Source organism: Myiozetetes cayanensis, unplaced genomic scaffold (assembly GCF_022539395.1).
Source record: "Myiozetetes cayanensis isolate MyiCay16 unplaced genomic scaffold, myiCay2020 scf2-11, whole genome shotgun sequence".
In the NCBI taxonomy this organism is placed as follows: domain Eukaryota; kingdom Metazoa; phylum Chordata; class Aves; order Passeriformes; family Tyrannidae; genus Myiozetetes; species Myiozetetes cayanensis.
In genome coordinates, this window is record NW_026087411.1 from 57,437,834 (window position 1) to 57,464,268 (window position 26,435).

The 26,435-nt window shown below is 36.8% G+C and overlaps 1 protein-coding gene across 1 annotated transcript in view; it reads right to left on the bottom strand.

Annotated features, from left to right (window-relative positions):
* Positions 1-26,435, bottom strand: part of PDE7B (phosphodiesterase 7B) — a 171,437-nt gene that overhangs the window by 100,371 nt on the left and 44,631 nt on the right. The window contains exon 3 of the mRNA XM_050315494.1: positions 13,753-13,813. Coding sequence (XP_050171451.1) covers positions 13,753-13,813 — 61 coding nt within the window. The remainder of the gene's footprint in view (positions 1-13,752; positions 13,814-26,435) is intronic.

Genomic DNA, 26,435 nt, shown 5'->3' on the forward strand with positions numbered 1-26,435 from the left:
TAAAAACAGTTTCTTTGGTTGGTTTTGTTATTGTCAAAGGGTAACTGGCAAAAGTTTGTGCACCAGCACTCATGGCAGAAAGCAACCTGGGAGCAGGTGTTGCATTAGTCAAGTTGGAACACAGGGAGAATGACTAAAACCCTCCTTCATTCCCATTCCCTGCCAAATTAAATCCAATTTAAACCAATGTGTTGCTACACATTGTACCAACAATTAAAGTGAATAAAAAACTCTGGCTTATGTAAGAATTGAAGAAGTCCTGTTTTAGAGTACTGTAATAACTGCTCTTACAAAAGAGATGCCAGAGGATCAGTGGGAAAAGGGTGTTAAGTGCAGCATTTTGTATCTTGTCAAGCACACAGCTCCTCCATCAGCAGGTCACTGTCACAAGCTGCACAATAGCATTGATCTACAGCTGACATAGGCACTATCTACATCAGCTCCATCCCTCCCAGTACATCATTTGTGTCACTGTGTTAACCCAACTCATCTTACTGTATGTCAGGAAAGTTTACTACCACAAAGCAGGGTCACTAGTGATCTTACTTGTTAGCTCTAAGTGAATAAATTTAATAAAGAAACATAGTAGAAACTGAAATTTTGGCTGCAAAATATTTGTATCAAAAAGTTTCTGAATTCCACAGGGATTTTTTTCTATTTGTCAGAACAATTTAATGCTCATTTTCTTCCACAAACAAAATTTTGGTTTCCATCTGGAAATATTGGATTCACAGATGCCATAGGAATTCCTCAAGTGAGCCTTAACATGTCTGTCTCTTTATCCCATCTTCTTCTGTTACTGAGGTTACTCAGCCAAGCTGAACCTGCTGTGAGGTGTCATCTGGGACTCCTGTCATATGCTGGAGTAACTCAGTGAAAGACACAATGATGCACCTCCCACATAAAACACCAAAGCATACAACAACCCTGCCCGTAAAATGCCAAAACAAGTTTTCTGAATCTAAAGCCAAAGAACTTACACTAAAAATTATTTGAGTTTCAAGTTTTCATTTTTTTACTGAAATGTAGCTACAAGATTTAATTGAAGGAAAACAATTTTTTTAACATTTCTAAAGAAATTTTTCTTCCTGCCAGCTTAGGTGCATACTTGTTATCAAATGCAGACAAGTTTTTGAGTAGAAGAGAGGTGGGCATAGTGGCAGAAGATATAGGAACAGGAGCTGAATAAAGGGCCTGCTTGTATGAACCTGTTCTTCTGGTGTAGCTCCTAACAAGGGACTTAAATATGCCCATAATATGAGATCCTGCATCACATCTTGTTACTCTCGAGGTAGCTTCAGCAAGAATATAAAAACCAGATGGATGAAGGTGCTAGTAGCTTAGTAATTGCTGCAGATGATCTTTCAATTTCTAGGAAGAAGCTTTCTGGCAGGACAGTATTTGAGGGATTAATGCTGTTTTGCAGAGGGAGGGCCTGAGGCTGCACAGCTGCCAGCCTAAAAACCTTTCTAGATTTACTACTGGTAATTCACATAAAATTAAACATCAGTGACACCCTCCCCCAACAAAGATTAAGAACAAAAAAATGTCAAGTAGAAAATGTTCAGGGTGAAGAGAAAATTGTGGTGCTTCTGATTAAAATCAAAATTGAACTCTCCCCTATTCTAGGATTTCAGAAAGCTTTCCAGCACACATCTGCCTCCAGTTTCCTCTTTGTTGATTCAGTCATCAATTATCAAGAGACTTTTTGTTTTGTCTCAAAGAGCTGCACAATTTGAAGCAACTGTGGTATCTAAGATGGTTCTGTCTAAACCAAACACAGAGTCCTTTATGGCACAGAGAAACTGGATTGGATTAAAATAAAAATATCCAAAACCAACAGAATTTTCTCTCTAAGCTGTTCTGAGGGTTATTATAATGTCATTTTTCCCATTAAACAAATAATACACAGACTTCAAAAGCCCTTAGTGTTGTTCTCAAACAACAGAAAATAAATGAGATTTGACATCATGATTTATGATGCTTCCATTCCCTCTTTTTAAGAAAAGTGAAATATGTTAATAATTAAAGTCAAACAAATTTGGAATCTTCTGGCTCCTAAAATATTATGACATGCACTTGCTTAAAAAGCCCTCTAGGACAAATGTACAATGACAGCAATTGCACTTGTGCCTTAAATGTGGCAGCTTCCTGGACATATCATTACCTCTAATTAAACCAGTAGATTAATGTCTGCTGTTATGCTCTCTGTTGATAGCAAGAAATTACAAGGAAGCATCTACCATTCATCTTCCCTCTCCAACAGAGCTCTGTCAGTTTCTGCTATTGTTGCTATATCATGTACTACTATCTGGGGACTCAAATAATTTATGCTACCCCTTGACTTACTTTCACATCCTCAAAACTCCTGCCATAGGAGAAGTCCCATGGTGATTTTAATTGAATCTTCACAGAATGGCTGGGTGTATTGGCAGCTCTGAGGTTTCCAAAGTAAAGCCAAGTAATACCAGTTTAACAATGATTTTGTTGTATGGCAGATACTGATCCAAGTTTGTAAATATAAAACTATGGAAACCCATAGGTAAAGAAATTAAGTTCCATTAGAAAATTTTCACAGGGTGGTTAGAGCTGACGGAAGTAAAAAAGCCTTTTCCTTAGATAAACAATGACCTGTCCTAGACAAATGCATGTCTCAACAGCTGAAGTGCCAGAGCACATTCTGGGACTTGACAGAGTGCCCAGTCATGTACCTTAACTATAAATTTGTCTTACTGCTTTTGTAGAAACCTGAAATACAGCTCATGGAGTGCAAATGCACAGGCTTCTCTTTGAGAGGATGTTCATGACTTCATACAGTATTTATTAACCAAAACAAGACAAAAGTACTTATATCTGTATGGGCTATCTTTACATACCATAATTGTCTGAAAGACACTGAAAAGAACTATTTCTCCTTCTGTCAGCATGGCAATATGCTTCTTCTTATGAAAATGTTTTACACTTCTGATGTCAGTTTATTGCATGATTTTCAGATGCAGAAGTCAATTCTAGTCTCCTAGTCCTTGCTTTCTTCTAGGAAATGTCTACTAATAAAGTGTATGATGCCAGTATTTCTGAGTTCCTCTCTTTCGTAATCTCTGTTATAAACCAAAAAGATACCTCAATAACCATTTTTCCCCGTATATGCACGAGTAAAATGCGAGGATCTTATTACTGTATGTCAATAAACAAAGCTCTGAAATATGAATCATTTCTCTGAATTGTGTTAAATTAAACTTGCTCTGTATTAATCTGTAAGATCAGTGTGAAATCCTAATCTAGAGTTAAAAATCATTTTACCTTAAGTTTCAAAAAGGACAGATTTCTCACTGGACTAAATCACATTTGCCATTCCCCATAAACCTGTCCTCACTTGAATATATAAGACAAAATCTTGATAGTTTTAGGTTGTATGTACAGATTGATGACATGTACTGGAAGTAGGCAAACAATACCCAGAAAAACACATGCTTACAACTAGTCATAAATTACAATTTATACACCTCCTAAGCATCCTCAGTTAAACTTTAACTGAGCTGAATGGTGCTGGTAATTCATGGATACAGAAGTCTGCATGTTAGAGCAACTGCTGGGTTGAAGTCACAACAGGTGTTGGTTGATACTCTGGCAAGGTTCAGAGAAGCAGGTAACACAAGAAGAGCAGATTAGCCAAGTTAAACAGCCACAGTGGAGGCCCCCATGTCTGCACTGTATATGCTTTGGAGGAGCTGGTTTGGACTATTCCTAATCTATTTCCATGGATTAAATGTCTAGCTGCAGCTAGAATGCACTAGAGGTGCTCCCAGAGCACCCACTGTGCTCTATTTCGTATGAAAGTTGTTCAATTTGTCCATTCAAGGACTGCTTCACAATGTAAACCAAAGTTTGCAGTAACTTGGGATAGAATCCCAAAAACACACTCCTGAGATGACATAAACATGAACGCATACATAAGCTTTTCAGGAAGAGGCAATAGAGTACCCTTAAATTAAGACTTCACAAAAGCAATAAGGAAAAGAATTCAGTTAACAAAAAAAATTTTCTACAAATACTTTTCTACAAATATCCTGAAAACTTAGAACTTGATCTTGTGTTAAAAAAACAATAAATTATCTTGCCGATGAGGTTGATTAACTGAATTTTCTATTATCCCCCATACTTCAAAGTTTAGAGCTTTGAACACCATGAAAAACAGTGACTGGTACTCAAGGAGTAAGATTAGGCTCCTCCAACTGGTCATGTTCACACTTCAGTTTCTTGCATAGTCAGTGGGGACAAATAGGGTACCCTCTGAGTAGGATTCCTCAGACCTGTTTTAGACATCTATTTTGCAATGAGTCTGAAGGAAGCACCTCTTTCTCGTTCTTTGTAACTACAAAAGGGAAGATTAGATGATGGCTGTAGACTTTAAAATTAAAGGTTTTTTTACAGATGTTTACAGACATTCAGTCAGATGAATTGCATCCCGTCTTCAGCATTATTTCATCTGCAGACTGAGAAGAATGCCCTATAAGGGAATTCCAGTAGGAGCACTCTCTGAACTTTTCTGTAAGAAATACATTAATCTCTTGCCATAGGTATCTGCCATTCAGAAATTCCATTTCTTTTTACTAAATTGAATTTCCATCATTTAGTACCAATATTCACAGCCACATTCCATGATTTCATAAGCCCAGAGCCTCAAGTATTTGGATCAGATCGGGGCTTGAGCATGCACAGTGCTAGACACTGTGACTGACCCTGGCACAGGAACGTATTTCAGCCTACGCATTTTTGGCTCCAGTGAGAATATGTAAATATGTGCTTAAGTAGTTTGATGATCAAGGGATGATCTAAGAGATCAACTTAATGCTTTAAGAAGTATGAGATATACAAGAAAATGATTATCATTAGAAAAGATAATTTATTATTTAAAAAAAAAAAAAGAAAAAAGAAAAAGAAGGCAACTAAAGCCATCAAGGAAAGCTAGATACCCAGGTAACAAGGCCAAAAAAAAGTATGTTTTTGTTTTGGTAGTTTTGTTTTTTATACTTGAGGTGAAAAATATCCAACAAATTCTATACTCCCAATTCTCAGTAAGAGTGGTAAAATTATTAACAACATTTCAGAACAGCAAAAATTTTTAGCCTTTATCATACAAAACAGACAAGAACATAGGAAAATGCATTCTTAACCTGAGAAGTTTATGAACAGGTACAGCCAGGAACTGAGTGATTGAAAGCACAAGAATTCCACGGCTATCTCAGACATAAATCACTCTTAGTAAGAGTAGCTACTCAGTAATCTATAGGAAATTGCAGAGACTGGGAAATTGTAAGGTATCACCAAGTAATAATTAAAGAAACAAAGATTAATTGCTAGAGATGAGCTCAAACCAGAAATTATAAATTCGAACCATTTAAATCTAAGTTTGGAAAGTTTACATCTGGAGATTTCACTATACTTACACTATCATGAAAGGATGGCTGCTGTAAAACTGAGTGTTTTCATATCTGATTTGGTCCCATTACTAGATATAATAATTGTTCCTTTTCCCCTTTCCCATCTTTTGAGAGAACATTATTGCAGAATATGGTTACTCACAGCAATTTTCTGTACAGCAAGTACGTTGGGTGAACACAACCCACTCATAACAGTTTGGACAAAGAAGATGGGAAATATGTGAATGCAGTCCGTGTTTGGGCATGAGGTTAAGCATGAGGAAAAATAAATTTTCTAGAAATCAGAGTGAATAGGCACTTGAAATCTATTTTCCAACAGGAGATCAGCTATAACTCATGTGACAAATACCATGAAATAACATATGAGATCATCTTAAGCAAATCAATCAAACCACTGTTTCTCTGCTTTTCTAAGAAGTGTGTAGTTAAAAATAAAAAAATGAAATGTCTCTGAAACAAAACTCAGGATTCTTCTGTGTGTGCTCCCTGAGATCAAGGGCCAGCTTCTTACCCTCCTGGAGCCATACCAGCATTTGTCCCTGTGCAGGGTCAGTAGGTGGAAGAGAGAGCACTTAATCCCAACCTGCATTACCTTTATTTTGGTGGGTAAGAAAAAGAGTGGGTGCTGTGGGCTTTACCTGTTTTAGGGTGATGAAAGTTCAGAATTCAGAGTTTAAATTTTCACTAGATTACTACATAAATGGGAAGCAGAATGCAATCCTTCTGTTTGCAGCATGCTTTGGACAAAAGGGGAGATACTTGGCTTTGCACTCCACTAGAATTTGCTAATATCTGTAGCCACGCTTTGAATGCAGCTGATGGATAGGACTTGGAAACCTGTGGTTTTTTTCCTAAATGTGATATGTGGTGAGATTCTCAGTCAAGTCAAAAAGCTTTTTTGATAGGAAGAGAAGCTGAAGAGTCAGGAGTTTGGGGTATTTTTAGCTGAGGGACTGGAGGGTCTTTTTAATCATCTCTTGAGCTTTTGAATCTCAGCTGGATCTTGTGGTCCCAATGAATGGCTTTTGCAGACGTAGGCAACACAGTAACACTCCATTCTAGAGAAAGCCATTATGCTGTATTTACATTATATAGATGGTGCCAAATCCTCATTACTGCATTTCCTACAAGTGCCCTGACTCCCCCATTTCTTTCCTGTACCAAGCTCAGACATAGAATAAAACTATATATGGTTCAAGTTAATGTTCATGGGACAGAAAACCAAGAACCAGAAATTACATTTAGAAAAGTGTTTTATATGCCTACTCAAAAGGCCAGGGCCAGTTTTTGTCTCCTTCAGCACCCTTCTGAAAGGTAGAATACTGCAAGACAAGTGCTTTCAGTCTGACCTGATTTACAGGACAGAACAGGATAAACCGGTGGTCACTGTCACTCAGCTACCAGGCTATACAATTACCTAAAATAGTAATTAGATCAAAATTACTGGAATAATAAGATGCTATTAGAGAACTGCTCTTTAAAATATACATAAGGCACCAGAATTTTCAGTTTAATTTATCTTTCTTTGCTATAGTTTCTTACCCAAATGAATCAAATAGTCATGAAACCAGAAGCTGGATTTGACATTTACATTCTTTGTGGTTTTAGGCACAAATCTTATCATAGTAAGGACAAAGAGTTCCTACTTGTTTAGCCTGAAACCATAACACAGTGATGAAGTGACACAATGATGGCATGCATACACTATAAAGTCCTTGACAAAGGATTTGCTGTTGTGGCCTTGTGCCTGCTGGTTTGCCACTTCTGTCTCCAAGCAATGCTCCAATGAAGGCAGCCTGGCATCTTGGCCTTCCAGATAAAGCATGGGGCAATGCACCAAGTCTTTAGCTTGTTTTGTGCCACTGTTTCAAAAAAATCAGGAGTGTTCTCAAAGAAAACAGGTGAGATTTAGAAATTATTGCTTTTCAGGAAGAGACAATGAACTAGGGGAAGAGGCCTTAGGTGACATGGTGGAGTAATAAACCTCTATTTTCATAGTGGTAAGGACACAGAGAATCCACTTTTTAAAATTCATTTACAAGCATAGTTGTAGTATGAGGAATTGTTGTTTTTAAATCATGTTAATATACTGGAATGATACTTTAGAGAAAAAAGGTAAAAGCGTTAGAAGTTATTTGAAAATCTCTAACTTTTGTCTACCCAATTGGGTAGAAGAACTACACTTTCAGAACTCCTATCTGCATAATGCTGTTCTCACCAGAATAAATTGTTGGTAGTGAGACTTCTGTTGGCAATTAGATATGTAAGCAAAAAGCTTATAACATATTGACTTATAAGTTTAGATTTGAATTTATCTGCATTAACAGGTTATCAAAAGGAGGCATAGTGTATATCTTTCTGTATGCATTACATCATTGCTTTTTAAAGGAAAAACCTACTTCTCTTCATGCTGTGTAGCAAGCAGATCACAGAATAGGAGCCTATCATTTTGTAGCAGACATCCTAAGCCTCTCCCTTTCAACTGCTATAAAGTTTTGAGTAATCTTGATGGGCAGTGTAGCAATCAGTGTAGATTTCTTTCTAGTCACTATAAATTTTAGGCCTTTTCCCCATAAACATTTTGTTTAATTTTACAAAAACTAATTCATGTGTTTCTTTTCCTCTCATTTGCACAGATACAATACTTAAGTCTGCATAAGGTCAAGTCTTTGAATGACTGGCATATAAATAGTCAGTCCATATATAGAGCTATTTAGAGCACCATTGCTCATGCATGCCTATCAGTTTCACTAGAAGTTTTGCGTGTGTAAGAGATGTAGGGTCACATTTCAAATGATGTCAGTGAGGGCTCCATGAAGCTTCTCAAAGCTGTGGAGCTTGACCACTGAAGAACCATTTGACTAGATGCCTCATTTCTTTTTCTCCCTCCACTGCAAGGCAAATTGACACATTTAATTATTTTTCAATATTTTTTCCCCATTAAGTTATACGGTTATTTGCCTGATTAGGTTTCGCAAAGTAAATTTTAATAGGTTTTTTTTCCGCCGCCAGTGAAGGTGAGTTCAATAGTTACATAAGGCAGAGGCCAGCCAGCCAGAGCCTTGCCAGTACCCCTCTATCCTGGCTTTCAACACAGTTGTTATTCCAGTAATGTCTCTCTCTCTTAAGCTGTGGTTGCCAACTCTGTTCAAATGTGTGGTGATTTTCTTCTGTGGGCGAAGAGCCACCATGACTGAAGCTGAATCCATGAAACTAATTTCATGGCCAAATGCCGATTCCTTTAGCTCTAACTCTTCATAGGTAATAAACAGTGCAAGTAAGCCTCAAAGCAACTTTTTTGTGGGGGGATGAGCGAGTTAGGCACCTCTCTGTGATGGAAGATGAAAAGCTTTGCTTCCTCAAAGCAACGAAGTTATGTACTAGCAGTCTGGATAATTAAAAAAAAAAAAGGTGGTACTGCCACCTTTTTTTTTTTAAATAACTACTTTTCTTCTTGTATTAATTTTAAATGGCTATTTGTGAGGAAACTACTTTTATTCCAAACAAGATTCATCTGTCTGCTTTTGCAAGGATTAAGTCTTCACCAAAAGGGAAACAAACTCAGCCACATTATTCCTGTCTGCATGGAATTTACAATAATGAAAAGAAAGCACCTCAGCCTTTTGCCATGGGGCATCTGGAAGGCTTGTGTTTTCATCTTACTAACCGGTTGCTTAAGGAGGGCAATTCATATTTCCCCTGGAAAAATTTCTGCAGACAGCAGAGTTGGCCAGCATGATGTGACCTCTTCAAAATCGACCCAGCATTTCAATTAAGGAGTAAGGACTAAGTCTGGGTATAAGAGACTGGTTGCTGGAGTAACTAGATAACTTGCATTCATCATCTATCCCCCTTACTTCTCTATCATCGGTAAGGTTGAACAGATTAAAACTGATGTGATAATTTAATTTTGTATGTGTTATGAGTGCACGTGCCTATTTTCTATACAGCATATATAAAGACAACTGTATTTGTTCTGTATAAATTGATATTTGTTTATACACTGAAGTTTCTCTTCCAGTTGGCAGACCTTTTCCCTTCTGTACTAACGCTAGAGCCTGATATGGGAACTTATTCTTTCCAGGATAAATTCTTAAAACTCAGTGCTCTGCCATGTAGAGGTTAGCTAGTTAAGATGTGGGAACCGGTTAAGTTGCCTTAACTTTGGACACTTCCAAGCTAGTATGCAATCCTTCCCAGCAGAGTTAATTAGCTTAGGCATCCAACCAGCAATTTTCACAGCAAACTAACCCAATTATCTCTGCATGATATGACATTGTGTGATGTCTGAGCCCAGAATATGTCTGTCTGTATATGGGAAAAATGAACCTCAGGTTGTGCCATTGAAAATAGCAGTGGGTGCGCTAGGGAAAGAGATACTTCCCTTCTGCCCTTCATAATATGAATTCCTGGACTAATAACCACATAGTGAGTACATTGCTATAATCTCAATTTTTGTGTTAACTGTAATTTTTTAAGTCAAAATCATTATAAGTAAAGGGCATGAAGAGTCCAGGGTTCTAACTTCCAGAATGTAGCATAAAGGAAAAGATTTTTGACATCCCAGTCAGCATTATCTAGCAATTTTTTCATGGCCAAGTGCCCTCACTAACTTGATAACGGCTCCAATTTAAGCAGAATGGTTCAGATTTTCTTCCTTGCCCTGGAAGTGCTGATGAGCTGCCATTATCTCCAGATAGACTCAGAGATTTAAGGGAAACCTCTGATAACACACTTATTGACAGTGTGGTATTTTTATTACTTGTATTACTATAGAACTTCAGCTTCTCATTGTACTTATAATTTTATCCTTTTTGTTCCTAAGAAATGAGGAAGCACTTATCTTCCCACTTTTCAAAGGATGGTGAATGTGCGGGCTTTAAAGTCTTATTCAATGCCATACTGAGGAAAGCTGTGATAGATTTAGGATCTGAACACTGGTCTTACCAAAGGCTAAGGTGGGCCACTGACTGACTTTCCTCTGTGACAGTTATAAAAGTTGTGTTGATTTAACTAGTATAACATATTGTCCTGCCTTGGTTTGGATAGAGTTAATTTTATTCTTAATAGCTGATACAGTGCTATGTTTTTAATTTAGTATGAGAATAATGCTGATAAAACACTGATGCTGTAGTAGTGCTTACTGCTCAGTAGTGCTTACTCTAAGTCAAGGACATTTTAGTTTCCACACTCCGCCAGAGAGCAGGTGGACCAAGCTGGCCAAAGGGATATTCCATATCATAGAGCATCATGATCAGTAAATAAAGCTCTGTGTGTGTGGTGTGTGTATGTGTGTTGATTGCTACTTGGGAACAGGTTGGGCATTGGTCTGCCAGTAGTGAGCAATTGTATTGTTCATCACTTTTTTCTCTTGGGTTTTATTCCTCTCTCTTGTTTTCATTACTATTATTGTTATTGTTATTATAATAATATTTATTATAATACTTTATTCTGTTTCAATTATTAAACTGTTCTTGTCTCAACCCACAAGTTTTACTTCTTTCTGATTCTCCTCCCACTGCATGGGGGAAGTGAGTGAGTGGCTGCATGGTGCTTAGTTGCCAGCTGGGATTAAATCATGGCACATATAAAAGTGTAAAGAAACAAGCACAATATAAAAAATAGGACGGAGAACATAATTTTCTATAACAACTTCAGTACAGATAATTACACTAATCGTAAGCATATCTTGGACATATCACACTGTTATTATCTATTATATCCTTAGGAAACTCTGTGAAGTGACCATTTAGTTTTGTCATTCAAGTTATTTTTTACACTTGAATTAAAAATATCCATCACTGTGATTCTGAAAGATGAGGCATTAAACTGATTCTATGCTCTTAATCTTAGGTTGAATGATATCTAGTCAGTGCATTGAAAAGTTACCTACTTTCACTATAGGCACTGTAAGTGTTTAGGCCTTTATTTATTATTTACTATTTTCTAGCAGGAAGACAGGAATAGAACAAGGTTTTTACTGCAAACTTCTCTTCCTCAGTCTTTATAGAAAAAGAACCTCATCCACATAGTTCATGTTACCTCAAGGAATGTGGACTCACAGTGGCAGGCCTGGCATTACTTCTAAAAAACTTTAAATTTCAAGCTAACCCAGAACCAGTAGCACAACTCAGATACAGATATTTTCTGACAAAAACAGCTGTTACCATTTTAGAGTAAAACTTGATAATGTGCAGTTTCAAGTATGGACTGATCTTGTGTCAAAGATCCCTGAAGAAATACAGTCAGTACTCTAGGCTCCTGCGTTTCATTTTGTACTAGAATAATTATCCTCTTGCAGTTGCTGGGACTTGCCCTCTAGATTTCTGTTAGCACTGTGTCACTGTTACAGTAAATGACAGCATGACTGTTTCAGCACAATTCAAAGAGGATGCAGTCAAGAAAGATGTCCCTTTCTGAAGGCATGTTGTGCATTTGTTCACTGGTTATGCCCACAGACATTAACGTCAGCTTCACGTTGATAAGTGACAAACTGTGTTACGTTCTCTTGGAAATTCAATTCCCTTGTAAAATCTGAGATTGGACACTCATGACTCATTCGACACAAAGTCTTAGACCTTTCAGGCTTCATAGTTTCTGATTCCCTACAGAGTTCAGTATGAAAGGAGAGGTACCAAGGTGGACACCCTCTGGCTTTACAGCACTACCAGAACCACACACATTTCTGTGATAAACACAGATAGTGGAGTTTGTCTCCAGTAACTGCCTCCAGAGCAACCACAGGTTCTGACCATGTTTCTGTTTGTTAGCTTTCTATTTCCCATACCTCTTACAAAACAATTCTGGAATATCCAAATTGCACTTAGAATAGTTTAAGCTCTGTACGTGGTTTGGAATACTTTAGGATGAAATGTAAAATTCTATATTATATAAGACACTACAGTCCTTAATTTGTTAGAGACACTGAAGAATAATTATAGCAGGTGAAACATTTTTTAATACAAGAGATGTAACTTCTGAGAGTCAGTTACACCTTTGGCATGTGCTCTTGGAGTCATTTTTACATTCCCAGCAGTTTCCTTATACAGCACAACATATGTTCTCATTCTTGTACATGTATATACTACAAGGCATAGATAAGAATATATGTAATGGAAACAAGATCTTGTTCCTCTCACTGCTCCTAAAGAATCATTTGCTTTAAGGAAGATGTCAAACTTCCGCTTTTTGACTGATTTGTTATAAAAATACCAAGCCAAATGGTTAACCAAACCCATTCAGAAGGTTATTCTTTTGTTCTCCTCTCTCCTACACCCCATTTTACCCCTCTAATGCATGATAACAGTTGCATGGATATAACATCCTTAGTTGAACTAGAGTATCAGGAATTCAATTGTGTTTACACTGTGAGATTATAATTGGCGTGATAAAGGATCACAAGTGTATCTTTTCTGTCAGCTTTCCATTAAGAAGGTCTAACCATGGATCATTGATGTAACAGATCATTATGGCCCATTGTGTCAGTTCATCTGTTGGGATCTGTGCACTATAAGCATGACAGATTTCTCTGCAGCAATTAAAGTCTATTGTGACAATAGGATTTAATGAATATAAACAACAAGCCACATAATCTGTTATTACAGAACACATCTATGCACCCAGATGGAAATTAAGTTCCTAGACATTGCCAGTTGCAGTTTTAAAAATTGTGACTATTTAAATCTTCATGTTATTAGATGCTCTAATTTACAGCCTGTATTTATGGCATCCCTGGCAAGTCAAAGTCTTCAGAATTTAAAACTTCATCCTACAAGAGTTTTGTGATTTCATTTTTTACTGAGTAAACACTATCTTTTGGGTTTTTAGACACTCCCAGTCTTTCACTGTGATACAAGCTGTGCTGTTTATTTTTCAGTACTAACACTGGAGATGAAATGAACAACCACAATAAAATTGGTGACAGAAATTAATGAAACATAGCAGAACATTACTGTATCGTTTCCAAAGAATAGACATTTCTACTTAATATTCATTTTTACAAAGCTACACCAGTGCAAATCTGAAAAATCACAGTGATTGAAATTTTCTTGATTGATGCAGCTCAAAGTCTGATCTAGAGGCTTTTCATAGCTATATTTTCATCTGCATATGGACGCTACTGGAACATATATACTTCGTTTAAATAATTGAAAGTTCACATAAAGAATATATCAGTGAGGACTACATGTAGATGAGTTATGTAGATGTCGTGAATCATCATGGTCATTATCATGTACTTTTGAGAAGAAATCCCGAACTAAACATATTTCCACACACTTGTATTGAAAAGGGAAAAAACTCTTACCCTTACCTAGCATGCGAACACATTTGGCATTCTGGTCAGGACTATCAAATGAGATTTCTCCGCACCTCTGGAAAAAAAAAAAAAGGATGTATTTAGTTAAAGACTCTGTGATACTCCTCCCCCTCTGATATCTCTGTTTATGTTTTCGCAGTAGAGACATTCAAAGACATTGTAAAAATGTCAAAATGAAAATATTTGCAAGTAGCCAAAGTTTGAGGAAAAAAAATGGACTTCACTAATGTGCAAGGATGGGTTGACAGTGTATCCCAGGCTGTTTACCAAGACAAACTCAAGGTAACATCTGTTGCCTTGGTAACTATGTTTTAAGCTTCTGCCCAATCCATATTACTGCTTGTTATTACCATCAGACACAATCATATAGGAGGCTTCATTTAACTCTGGTAGATACTGCAATCTTCTTCAGTATGTGGATTTAGTTGTCACAAGGCTGTACCCTAAACAGGATCTTTGGAATGAATGATCTGAAAACAAAACTGTGCTGTGCTGATCCAATAGTTTGTAACTCTGCAAAATGAACTTATTAAAAAAAAAAAAAAATCCCTAACTCCTAAGTATTTATTAAGCAAAATTGTCATTTCACAAAATTCGAACTCTCCATAATACTTATGAGTAAAATTGTTTTTTGTAAGGTGAAAATAATTTGTGTCTCTATGCTAACATGTTCTGTTAATGAGAAATAAAATTCATATAATGTTCACAGATACATTTTCAAGACTGATGTCTGTCCCTGTCACCAAGGATGATTCTCTCCCTACACAAACCCAGTCAAGGAACATCTTTAAAGTTATGATCAGAATACAGGAGTGTTGGGTTGTTTCCAAAGACAAGACATCATTTTTGAGTTTATGCAGCCAGGCCTGTTAGTTTAGCTGCCAGAAGAAACATAATTGGTGTGGCTCATGGGTCTGATCCAGCTCTGATTAAAGTCAGTCAGTGTACAGATCCCACTCACTTCGGGTACTGGTTTCTTCAGGTGCTACAAAAAAGATTCAGTTTTGTATCACTGCACTCAAAGTTCATGACAGGGGCTTAAGGATAGCCTCATATTTTATGGGTAAAAGTGGTCTATACTTCCTTTTCTACATATTTATGGTTTTGGTAATGTATGACCAAATAGGAATAAAAGCACAGTGAGTCAAGTTTAGAAAAAGCAGGGAGAGCTGTCCATTTCCATTCTTCTTCCTTTCTCTCTCATGCATTTTCTCATTTTCAGCACCTTTGGTGAAGTCATTAGTACTGGGGGGGCATTTTGCCATTTTTTTTGATTTATCAAAGTGACACAGCAAATCTGAAAACCTATGAAGAATCAGGTAAGTAAAACAACCCAGAACTTCAAAGAAGATAAAACATGGCAACAGTTTCATAAATGAACAACGCTTTTGGAACTCCCTGTTTTTAAAACAGCCTTCACCTCCCTCATATCGAAATAAACACAAATAAACAAACAAAAGTCCCACGCAGAGTCTTTTCATATATCAGTACATCTAAAAAGAGTAAACAGATGCCTGTATTAACTTTCCTAGGTGGGAGCACATACTACTGAAAGATTGCTAAAGAAAAACATCTAGTATTCCAAAGCTAACTTTATGAATGCTTTTATACCAGCTCCCTGTCAGGAGAAATAGGAATAAAATATTTATTCTTCTAGGAAGAATGTTAAGATATGGGCATCTTTTCACAGAAATCTCCCAGCTACTTCTTCACAACCACAGCATACTTGGACAAACACAGATGCAAGACAGCATGTCAAAATTCACTGTCCACTTCCCCCCTGGATTTATTCTGCTCTGTGAAAACCTTTGGTTATTTTTAATTCAGTCCCTCAGAAGTACTGTATATTCCAGACATATTTATGTAAACATCACATATCAGACTGGCAAATGGTGTCTTTTACAATATCTAACAATACTCACCAGTCTTAGTGTTATGAAATTGGGAAAACAGCTAATGTTCCCCAGAGTCCACTAACATCCCACAGGATCCACTGTGATGATGGATGAACTTTGAAAACTTTGCAAGTACGATTCAGATAACTGTATACAAACTCATAGTCTTACCTGAATTCCCTTTATGTCTACAACCCACAGAACTGGTTGAAAATCACGTTATAACAGTCAGCCAAGGAGATTTTTTGATTTTCACTACTACCACTGCAGCTGCAAATACCAGGAGAAAGAGGTTCTGCAGCAATTTAATTTCTGTTGCCAGTAAAAGTTCATAGCTACACATTAATGGGATGAAAAATAAACTATTAACAAACTGCTTAGAGCATCTGAAAAAGACCTAGTTGGATCCTGGATGTGTAAAGTAGCACAGAAATACAGCAGGAACTCATTTTTGCTCATCCAAAAAATAGAGCTGTTTGGGCATTTTTGCTGTTAACAAATGTTTTCCATGAACAAGAAGTAAGGAATGATTTCAGGATTTAATCATTGGGATTAAACTGAGACTTTGCCATCAGAGCTATGAATTCCTGCCGGGGCTGGATAAGTTTCTCTGTCCTTTTCTTGGCCTGGTTTACTTCCTTTTCTGGTTTGGGTTTGTTCTGCCTGCTTGTACATCAGGGCTGGTACTGAGAGATGTGGCCAAGAGTGTCTCCAGACCCAATACATTTCCAAACTAGTCTTAAAGCAGCTGCTCCATCTCTCCTGAAAATGTCTAAATTGGCTGTAGGGTCAGTAACGGATTCATTAGAGCAGCAACAGGAATTTAACATTAGAGGCTGGTTATTCTACTTTTTAATTTCAACCACTTAGAAAGCAGAGAGAGGAGGAAGAAAAACCCTAGACATATCTGCTGTGCATAAGGAGACCTATTGCACATGTGTGGATCACCACATGTGAAGCTTGGGGAAGCTAAGAGAGAACTGTGGCTTCTCCTTTAAAGACAGTCTAACAGCCTCTGGAAACTGCTGCTTATAAGCAGCACTAGCTGTATTCCGAGGAGTCAGGTCTGCAAGAAATACTAGTTTTCTGTTCCCATTTTAGAGAAACACACGTATAAATAGTGAGCTGTAAAGACCAAACATATGATCCAGTTAGGAAGAGCAATGAACTCCTACAGAAGAGCTGCCTCTGAACCAAACTTCTTGAAATCTATGTTGAGGTTGGATTCACAGTTCTGACCTATATTTGAAGCTTATTAAAGTTCCAAGATATCACTGTCTAAAAATATGATAAAATCCATTACTTAAATGATCCCTAAGTTTGAGTACTTTAAATCTTGATTTGGTTTTCATGGTTAGGACTAATACAATACTGGCTGGACTGGCTCTGTCGTGTGCAATCCTGGATGTTGGGTTATTAAGTTTACAAAGGCAGCCCTGCTGAAAATAATACCACCAGTGTTCAATTCCCCTGAAATGTGAGAGTCATTGTTGAAAATCTTAAAACACTGTTGTGTTTTGAAGTGGTCAGATTTAACAAAGAAATGGGTAAATACAAGTAAAATTCACCCCTCAGAATTTTCATTACACCTTTATATATTTTGAATAACTGAACTCTGCATGAGACTGTTTTTTCTCTTTCTGCAGAAAAGTAAAGCATAGTTACTTTCAGTTAAAAATATTTTCAGTAATAGAGATATATTTCCACACAGGATTTCAACCTGCAGTTCATTATATATGTGAGGGTTTTTTTATATTTATAAAAGAAAATTAATTAATAAATGATCTACTCTCAACTCCCTTTTTTGAGATAAGATGCATGCCATGATGTTGAGTCTGTTATATAAGTTGAGATGTAGTAAACTAGAATGAAACTTAGAAGTCCTTCATGGAAAGAAGACTGAATCATGGAACAGCTGAAAGTAGAACTTAAAAAAAACAAAGAAAAAAATGAGACAGTTGCTGTTAGAGAATAGGGACAAAAGGACACGGTATTCAGAAGGAATGTGACATGAACTCAAGTCATTTGATGAGGTAAGTAAATTGGAGAGCTTGAAGCCAGCCTGGATGATTATGATGGCCCACTACCACTTGTCAGAAAAGGGAAATACTAAATTACACAGGCACCATCTTCCATGGAGAAGGGTACTCTCAGGCAAGATGACCTCTTCGCGAGATACTATGAGGAAGGAAAATAGGAAGTCATCTGCAAGGAGCCCTGTGCCAAAAGAGTGTAAGTAAAACTGCAGAAAAGTAGGGCACAACTAACAGGAAAAACGTTCATGCAGAGAGCGGATGGAAAATCTACTCTAGTTAGTGGTACTAATGCAGAAATGCATCTCATATTACTTCTCTGGTATTACGTGATCATGGGTTGGATGGATTTCCATTTCCAGCATGCCTGTGCTCACACCAGCTGCATTTGAGGACTGGAGGTATGTAGCAATATGTAGCAATAGACAGGGTGTATATACCCCAACCAGAATGTGACCTTAGTTTGTTGGTCTTTTTGTTTTCTTTTTTAATGTTGTGGAGAAAACTTTACTTATGAAAAAGCAGTTTTGAAGTCATTCTGTTTAACTTCTCTCTGTATGATGGATTAATACATTACTCATTTTAAGAAGAGAGATGCAAATCAAGTAATTGAAATAAATGGCTCTAAATTCTTTCCTATGATAAAATTCAGCAAATAAAGGTCTGTAAGTGTTTTTCATGTGAATTGCAGTAAGTGGCATGATAATTTTCTACTTATTAAAGGCATATAATTAACATTTATCTAACATTCAACTGTTTTAATAATGTTAGAGTGTATAGTGTTTTAAAAAATATAATAGGAATTGTTCTGGCATGAAATTTGAACATGTGTAATTTTGACCTTTTTAAGCTGCAGGCAACCAAGTTTTGCAAAGCCAGCTTAGTCAGTTAAAAGGTTATTGGCATAGGAACCATTTTTATAGGCTTCTTCACTCTGCTCTGTTCTGTTCTCCACATCCTGAGTATGGAGTTCAACACGTCTCTTCCAACACTGCAATAATCCGTGAGATACTTGATATACATGATCAGCCAAACATGACAATAAATGTTGGATCACTTTCTTTTTGCAGGAGGTGACAGAGATTCTTGTACTTCCAAATAGAGGAGATGTGTTAACTGCACACTGATTCCATGCCAAATATTTTTAAGAGTTCATCTGATTCCTTTTTTTAAAGTAACCTTAAGTTATTATGCTTTGCTCTTACCAATAGTAGACAGAAGTGGATTCCACTTAACATTATAGTTTGGTAAAAGAGTTTTTTCTTTCTTATTCCCCCCCCCCCCCGAGTACTATATATAATTTTTTTATTCCTTTGGAAAAGAGGGTTAAAAATATATTCACAGACACATCTGATTAAAAGAACTTAAGGCAGAGCAAAAAGCTTCTACGCTTTTAAGAATAAATGAATAATCTCAGAGGTAAAAAAGTGCTACTGTTACTCATATTTCTGTTTTCCTATTACATTGCTTTGTCCATCACTTTTAAAAAGTACTTGATTAAAGCTCTCTAGCATGCAAAAACATCATTCTAGTTGCCTAAGGATTTATAAAGTTTGTTTATGTAAAAAGCAACACTACTTGTTAAGTCTTAGCAAACTTTTATAAAACAATGGGCCACTCATAAATAGTTGAAAATTAAGGGCAATATTTCAAAAAGAGTCAGGCCACAAGCTGTTCATCTTCAGGCTGCACGGGAGAACTTTTAAGATTGATTCACCTAATGAAATATCAGAGTATAGGAACTTCAGGATATCCAGTGCCTTGTTACACTTGTGTTAGGTATTTCCCCTTCTGTCTCTGGTCTCTGATGGGAACTAAAGAAAGTACAGGAATTACCAGAACAGACTGACATGTGCAATCTATCTCAACTGCAGGCTTTTCACAATCGTCTCCTCCAAAATGAAAACCTTATAATAATATCTGCTAGTGATTAAATCAATGTTTATGTAAAACAAGGAAGTTCCCTACCGATACTCTGCATAATCTTGAGATACACTTAAACGTCAAATACTTCTGGGTTTTGCTGAACCTTTACCCATGGTCTTTGTTGGCCTGAGCAAAGGAAATAAAGCCATTGTTTTTATCTGTTTAGAGACAAAATCTACTTTTCTCTATATCACACTGCATTTTAATTTTAACAGGCCCATATTTGATCCATTTTATCTGGAGATGATAATTGCAAAAAGATCACCCTATTCATGTGACCTTGAATTGCTGACTACATTCTTCAAGAACTTTACTTAGCCTTTCTTACATGAAAATATGTGTACAATGAGTACAACTTCAGAATTACATATAAAAACATTCCCATTGGTAGCGAACACTACTTGAATCTTTCAGCTAATGAAATTGCCCAAGGTCTATAAGAAATTGTAATTGGTTTCATGTATTACTTCCCAAGGACTTATTAACAGTGCCCATAATGATTATATATAAATCTTATACTTACCTGAAGATTCAAACCTACATTTGACAAATTAAGGGTTTCACTAAATAGGGCTGAAAAAAAGTACTCTTCTCTTGAACCAGTGTGTATTACATGTATGTCCATCCATTTATAACTGTGGTGTAATCATAGCATACTGACAATTGCCTCTAAAATACTATTAGAAACCAGAGTGCTATATTTGTTGCTCTTCAAATTACTACTATTGCACTGCAACTATTAAATTGCAGCTATACTGTATTTCATGGTTTAAGTTTCCAGCCTCCCTATTTATTATCAGTATTGAGGCATACTTAAACTGAAAATTCAGGTTCTGTTCACATCTGGATGATTTTCTGCAGAGTAGAATAACTCTGTCTGGGCAGACTTGTTTTGAGAGCTTCTCCCTTTCCAAGTTTCCCCAGTGAAAGGGAAGGTTTCTCTTCCCTCCAAGAAGTTAAAAACATGTTGCTCAAGTAGCCTTTCAACACTGTCAGTGTCAATCTCTAGCAGCACCCTGGCACTGCATTTCATTCTGGAATTCACCATGCATAGACCCTCAGCTAGTCTGAACAGAAGACACAGCAAAATAAGTAATTGCAACTAAATTGAGCAACAGTACCCAACCAACCATTGTTACCAGTAGTCAGCATCTTGTCTGTGGGCTAAATAACCTGAAGTGAACCTTTAGGCAGTTAATTTTCTCACAAACCTGTGATTTACTACAGTTAAGAGCGGCTTGAAACAGATTAATGTTGCTGGAAAATGGATATAGCAGTTTAACTGCTTTGTTTTCTTCGTCGGTTAAGGGAAAAAAAGTTTAACAGCTTGTGACTTCATTAGCCCTGACTCCCATGAGAATTTGTCAGTGTTTCAATATGGCATCCCTACTTTTAAGTGTTTATAACAGGGGCACTAGGAGCCAAATCCAGAATTACTAAACAATAAAAATGTTGGGGTTTAATAGGCAATAAGTCACAGTTGAGTCTGCATTAACAGGCAAGGCACAACTTCTAGATGTGTTCTGAGGCGATGCCATCATCCAAGAAATGTTAAAGAGCAGAAGAGTTTTTTACCATCATGGGATGAATATGCATTACAGTTTATTTTCTAGTTTACGTTTAAAGAATGTAAAATATCTGTAGATTACCTAATGAATCCTCCCACCACAAAAACAGTTCTAAGTGGGAGGGAAGATGGGAGGAAAATACCAGTATTAGAGAAAAGGCAAATATGTTCTCTTTATTTATTGTTACTCTGATGTGAAACATCAAAGTTCTCTGTATTTAAATGCTTTCTGGACCACATAATCGTCTTTCCTCCTCTGAATTGTAGAGCTAGGCTGTTTTCCTAGTTGCTTTCTATAGTCATGGCCATTTTAACTTTCACTTTCTATTGCAATATCTAATGGGAATAAAATATGGGATTAATTTGTGAAAATTTAGGTCTCAGCTTTAACTCCATGTTTTTGTTACACTGATCTAGTGGATCAAAGGAAGGGTCAAAGCCTCAGAAATACCAGCTGACACACCACTCTTTCCAATAAGCAAATCAAAAGCCTATGGGAGAACGAGTCTCCTGAAGAGTCTCCTCAGGCTGTTCAGAGAAACGTGGGAAGAATTTTGGCACCTGCTTATTTGTGTGTGCCCACTGCATGCCATATGGTTTGCATACAAAAGCACAGTCTCAGGAAGGACAAGACTGAGTGCCAGTGAGCTGACACAGGCATCTGCCTAATAAGACTGCCTTCCTGACCACTTTCTGAGTGATACCAAGCACCAGTGGCCACTTGCTTCTGGCCACTTGCTTCTCAAGAACTGGGCATCCATGGTTCCCTAAAACATTGGAATGTGCTGAGGCAGTCCTGTTTCATCCTTTCTAGGACTTAATTTTTAAGGAATGGGAGTTGGTGAGAACAGCCGATGCCAAAAGCGTACCAACAACTAAGCTGTCTGTTCACAAATCCACTGCTTTCACTCACTTTCTGGCATAGATGTATACTTAGGTAACAGAAATAACACTGGACCAAATAAACCGTGTAGGAGAGAGTTAGAAGTCATCAAACCTTAAAACACACATATGGAACTTCTTGTCAAGCTTAGAGCTTTGGCAGAAGTGAAAATAGAGCACTTAGAGGCAGAAAGCAGGAAACTACTTTTCCATAGTTTCTCATTTCCAGTGTGCACCACACATTCTTGGGTCTGAAGTTAGTAGGGTCTCATGGATAGACACTCAATTACTGCAAAATTGGCCATCTTGTTAAAAGGGACCTTTCCCCTTCCTCTTTTCTTGATGTCTTTCTCTCTTTGCTCTTTCCCTAAGGTAACTTTGAGTTTGGTGTCTGCCATCCATAAGGAACTGGGCAAAATAAAACTTTGTTTGAACAAAGTCCTTTCTGCAACACTATGTGGACATATGATGCCCTAAGGAGACCCGGGCCCAACTGCTGTGCAAAGAGGACATCATCAAAGGATGGCCTCAGGCCTTGTTTTCATTAGCTGTGCAGATGATTTCAATGTGTCACAACATGAAAAGCTCACTTCAGACTGTATCTTCTGAGTTTACCACCAACCACTATGAGTTTTACTCCCAAATTTTCTTCTGATTTTCCTCAAACATTTTCAGCTCTCCTGCCTTGTACTTATTTTGAAGCTCTTTTGCCACTATAAGCAATATTAATAGACAAGCTCTGTCTGCAATTGTTCTGTAAAAATGGCCTGATACAAAATTTTATGGGCACCTGTCCAGCATGTTATCAAACACATACTGTAAAAATGAGCATCTATACTAGTATTTTATCTTGTTTAATACATGCTTCTATGGTCGTAGCTATTAATTAGAAGTGTTTATTGTACTTCTGTGTAATACTCATTGAGTATCTCCATCACTGGAGATATTCAAGAACCATCTGGATGCAATCCTGTACCATGTGCTCTAGGATAACCCTGCCTGAGCAGGGAGACTAGACTGCATAACTCACTGTGGTCCCTTCCAACCTGGCCCATTCTGTGATCCTATGATCCTGTGATGCTCTTACATTAGTGCAGTTTAGAAAAGAAAATCAAACCAAAAAACTAAGTGACCTTCTCACCGAAAAGATTGCTTTTATAACTTTAAGTACAGCCAGCATACATCATGTTTCTATGTGCTAAACATATGGACCTAAAAAAACCAGCAAGTACTGTTTTGACAGAAAAAAATTTGCATTTCAAAAATTCTCATATTAGACATTGCAGAAGAGCATCTTCTGTATTAAAAGAAAATGTCATTGGTACTAACATGTCTTTGTCAACTTTTGAAGTGGGATCAATAACTTATCTGCAGCCATACAAATGCCATTATTATCAGGAAATACTTAGATGCTACTGCCATAATCCCTATGAACATATTTCAAGATACAGAGAAATATCCACATTTTTTGGACATATCAGTTACTGTTTCCAAAGTTGCAGTCTTTTGGAGTGACACTGAAAAGGCTAATTTTCTCCCTGGAAATAACTCCCAGAAGCAGAGGTTTTTGGTTGTGTTTTTTGTTGATGGTGGTTGGTTTTTGATTGTTTTTTTGTTTGTTTGTTTTTGGTCCTTTTTTGTGTGTGTGTGTGTGTGTGGTTTTGGTTTGTTTTTTGTTTATTTTATGTGTGAAAGCATCAGTTCAGAATAGGTGTATTGTTGGCAAGTACTGCACAAAGCTGCTCTTTTCTCTTCTGTCACTTCTCAACAGATTCTGGTTATAAGCCAAGACTAAATCTATGCCTGCCCTTGAGGTGGTAAAAGGAAAGGACAAAGCACCCAGAAATGTTTTACTATTGTAAAACTCATCATAGGAGTTTACATAAGGAATGAATTGTTCAGGTAGCTTCCTTCTTCTCTTGGAGTCCCAAGACTTTCCCAAGTGATGTACATCCTGATTCCCTGTACAAAAACTGTACAAGGTTTTACAAGCTTTTATTTTAGACTGCAGAAACAACTAGAATACAAAACAGCAAAAAGACTCCACGGGAACAAAATGTTCCCTAGGTCTACACTCAATGGCTTTTAGAGACATCAATCACTAGTCTAGAGAAAATAAAGCCATCGTATTTTCATAGCTATCTGCAACTGCTGTCATAATCCTGTTTAGAGAAGAGGTATTCAAACAAATCTGAAATGTTCTTATAGAGTTCAATTCTATTTGTAATCCAAATAAGATCCTGAGCATACTGGAGGGTAAGAGAACTCTTAAGTAACTCTACTGCAAGCACTTTACCTGCCTACGCTTTATTTTCTTAAGTTTTCATCAGTAAGAAACATGAAAGTATTTTAGACTTGATTATGAAGAACTATATTTTTGCAGTAGAAAAAAGGTTGTGCATCTCATACTTTAACTACCACTCAGAGTAAAGCATGTTGTATAAGGAAAGTAGTATTTATTAGAAAAGACAGGCCACAAATAAATTTCATAGAATGCCTCTGTAGTAAACCAGCTTTTTTTTGTAATGGAAACAAGAAAAAGGAAGTAGTTACTGTTCTTTTCAGACTTTGCTAAGAGGCGACAACACCTACTATTTATGGGATCTAAAGGAAGGTTAGAGAAGGACTTGGTTGAATATGGTTCCCTCCCTTCATCTTGATTTACCTTCTGAAGATAAATTCTCTTGAACAGATATCTTTCTGCTGTATGTAGTAAACCTGAAGTATTTTGCAAAAATGGCAAAGCCTTGTCTCCTGTTACTCCCTATTCATCTACATACTGTTCTTCTGGAGGAAAACTGACAGCTGTACTTCATCTGTAGAGTTAAAAAATGTTAACCTGTTAACTTTTGGTGTCATGGGAATAATCTTACATTGCCTTTTAGCCCACCTCTGCTCGTATCTTCCACTCTTAACTGCCAAAGTCGACATGGTGAACATTTTACTGGTGAAGTTTCTATCATATATTCCCTATCTGTCTGCACAAAACCAGGCAATGCCTTTGACTTTCAGTATTAATCAATTTTATTCTGACTGATATGGATGGCATTATTTCTATTCAGTGTCTGTTACCAACCTTATCACCATACGTCCGAGTTTCTTGCAATGTGACTAATACCTGTCATATATAGTTCATTCTTTATCTGGTTCCCCAAGGGGAAAACTGGGTATATTATCTATCATTTTCTTCTCAAAAGATTTTATTCTTGGATCTGTTTGCTTTTTTGTCTTGTGTTATTTAAGTGGAACTGCTATTATGTATTTATGTTAAAGATGGAATTGAAAAACAATTCCTAAAATTTCTTGGTTTTAAATTTTTTCCTTGAAATCCCAATTTTTATATGAAAGGTTCAAATAAAAAAATCATTCTCCCTGTATATTTTGAAACAAGTGCTAAGATACTGAATGTCTTATCAAGTTATTTCTTTAAATGAAGTCTCTCTTTTGGTAGAATGTCTATTTTCTAAAACTCCCAAACAATTAACATGTAAATCATATTTAAAACTATGGTGGGCTTTCTTGAATCTCACTTGAGGAAACTGACCTCTAGATTTTTATGTTCGCAAATGAAGAGGGAAGGAAATTTCCAGAGATTAATTTAGCCCACCTGATTACAGAGAGAGCCTGGATGCCTAACTTTTCATCATATATAGTTAGAAGGATTTAGCTGACTCTAAATGTAAATACCAACTGTACTTTTGGACTCTAAAATCAGTGTTAATCCTGAATGATAGAGGCTGGATCTGCACAGCTGAAAAATGTTCTCTCAGTTGCCTCATGAGAGTAAGGTGGCTGACAGGTAAGCAGAAATAAGAGAATTGCTAATGGTCTCACCAGGATGTGTGGGATACCCAGAACAATTGGTTATAGAGGGAGGACAGCATGGACTGTTTAACAGCTCTAGATTAATTGCATTTTTATGAAGGAATTTAAAAGATGTTTTTAATACTTTTTGGTGACCTTTATTAGGACTAATTGACCACTTGGGAAGAATACAAGGTGAATAGTACACTACAGCTGTGAGATCACACACAGCTAAAGGAAAATATCCCACTTCCTTCACAGTAAACAACACCTTTTCTGAAGCTATGGATAAATCCTCTAATTTCCTCTTAGCTTTAGAGAAATGATAAAGCAGTAAGGAAAATAACATTTCCCATTTACTTATTTTATAGTATTATATACCTTTGTATATAACATAATATTCTTATAATGAAGTATAAAAATACAGCTATAATTTCTTGAGGGTAAGGATTGTTGAGTAAATTATACTTTGTGGGAAGCAGTGGTACATTTAGAAGTCATACAGACCAAGAGCAAGGAGGAGAAGTGCTTTCCTCACCAGAATCTGAAAACACCTATTCTTAAAAATTT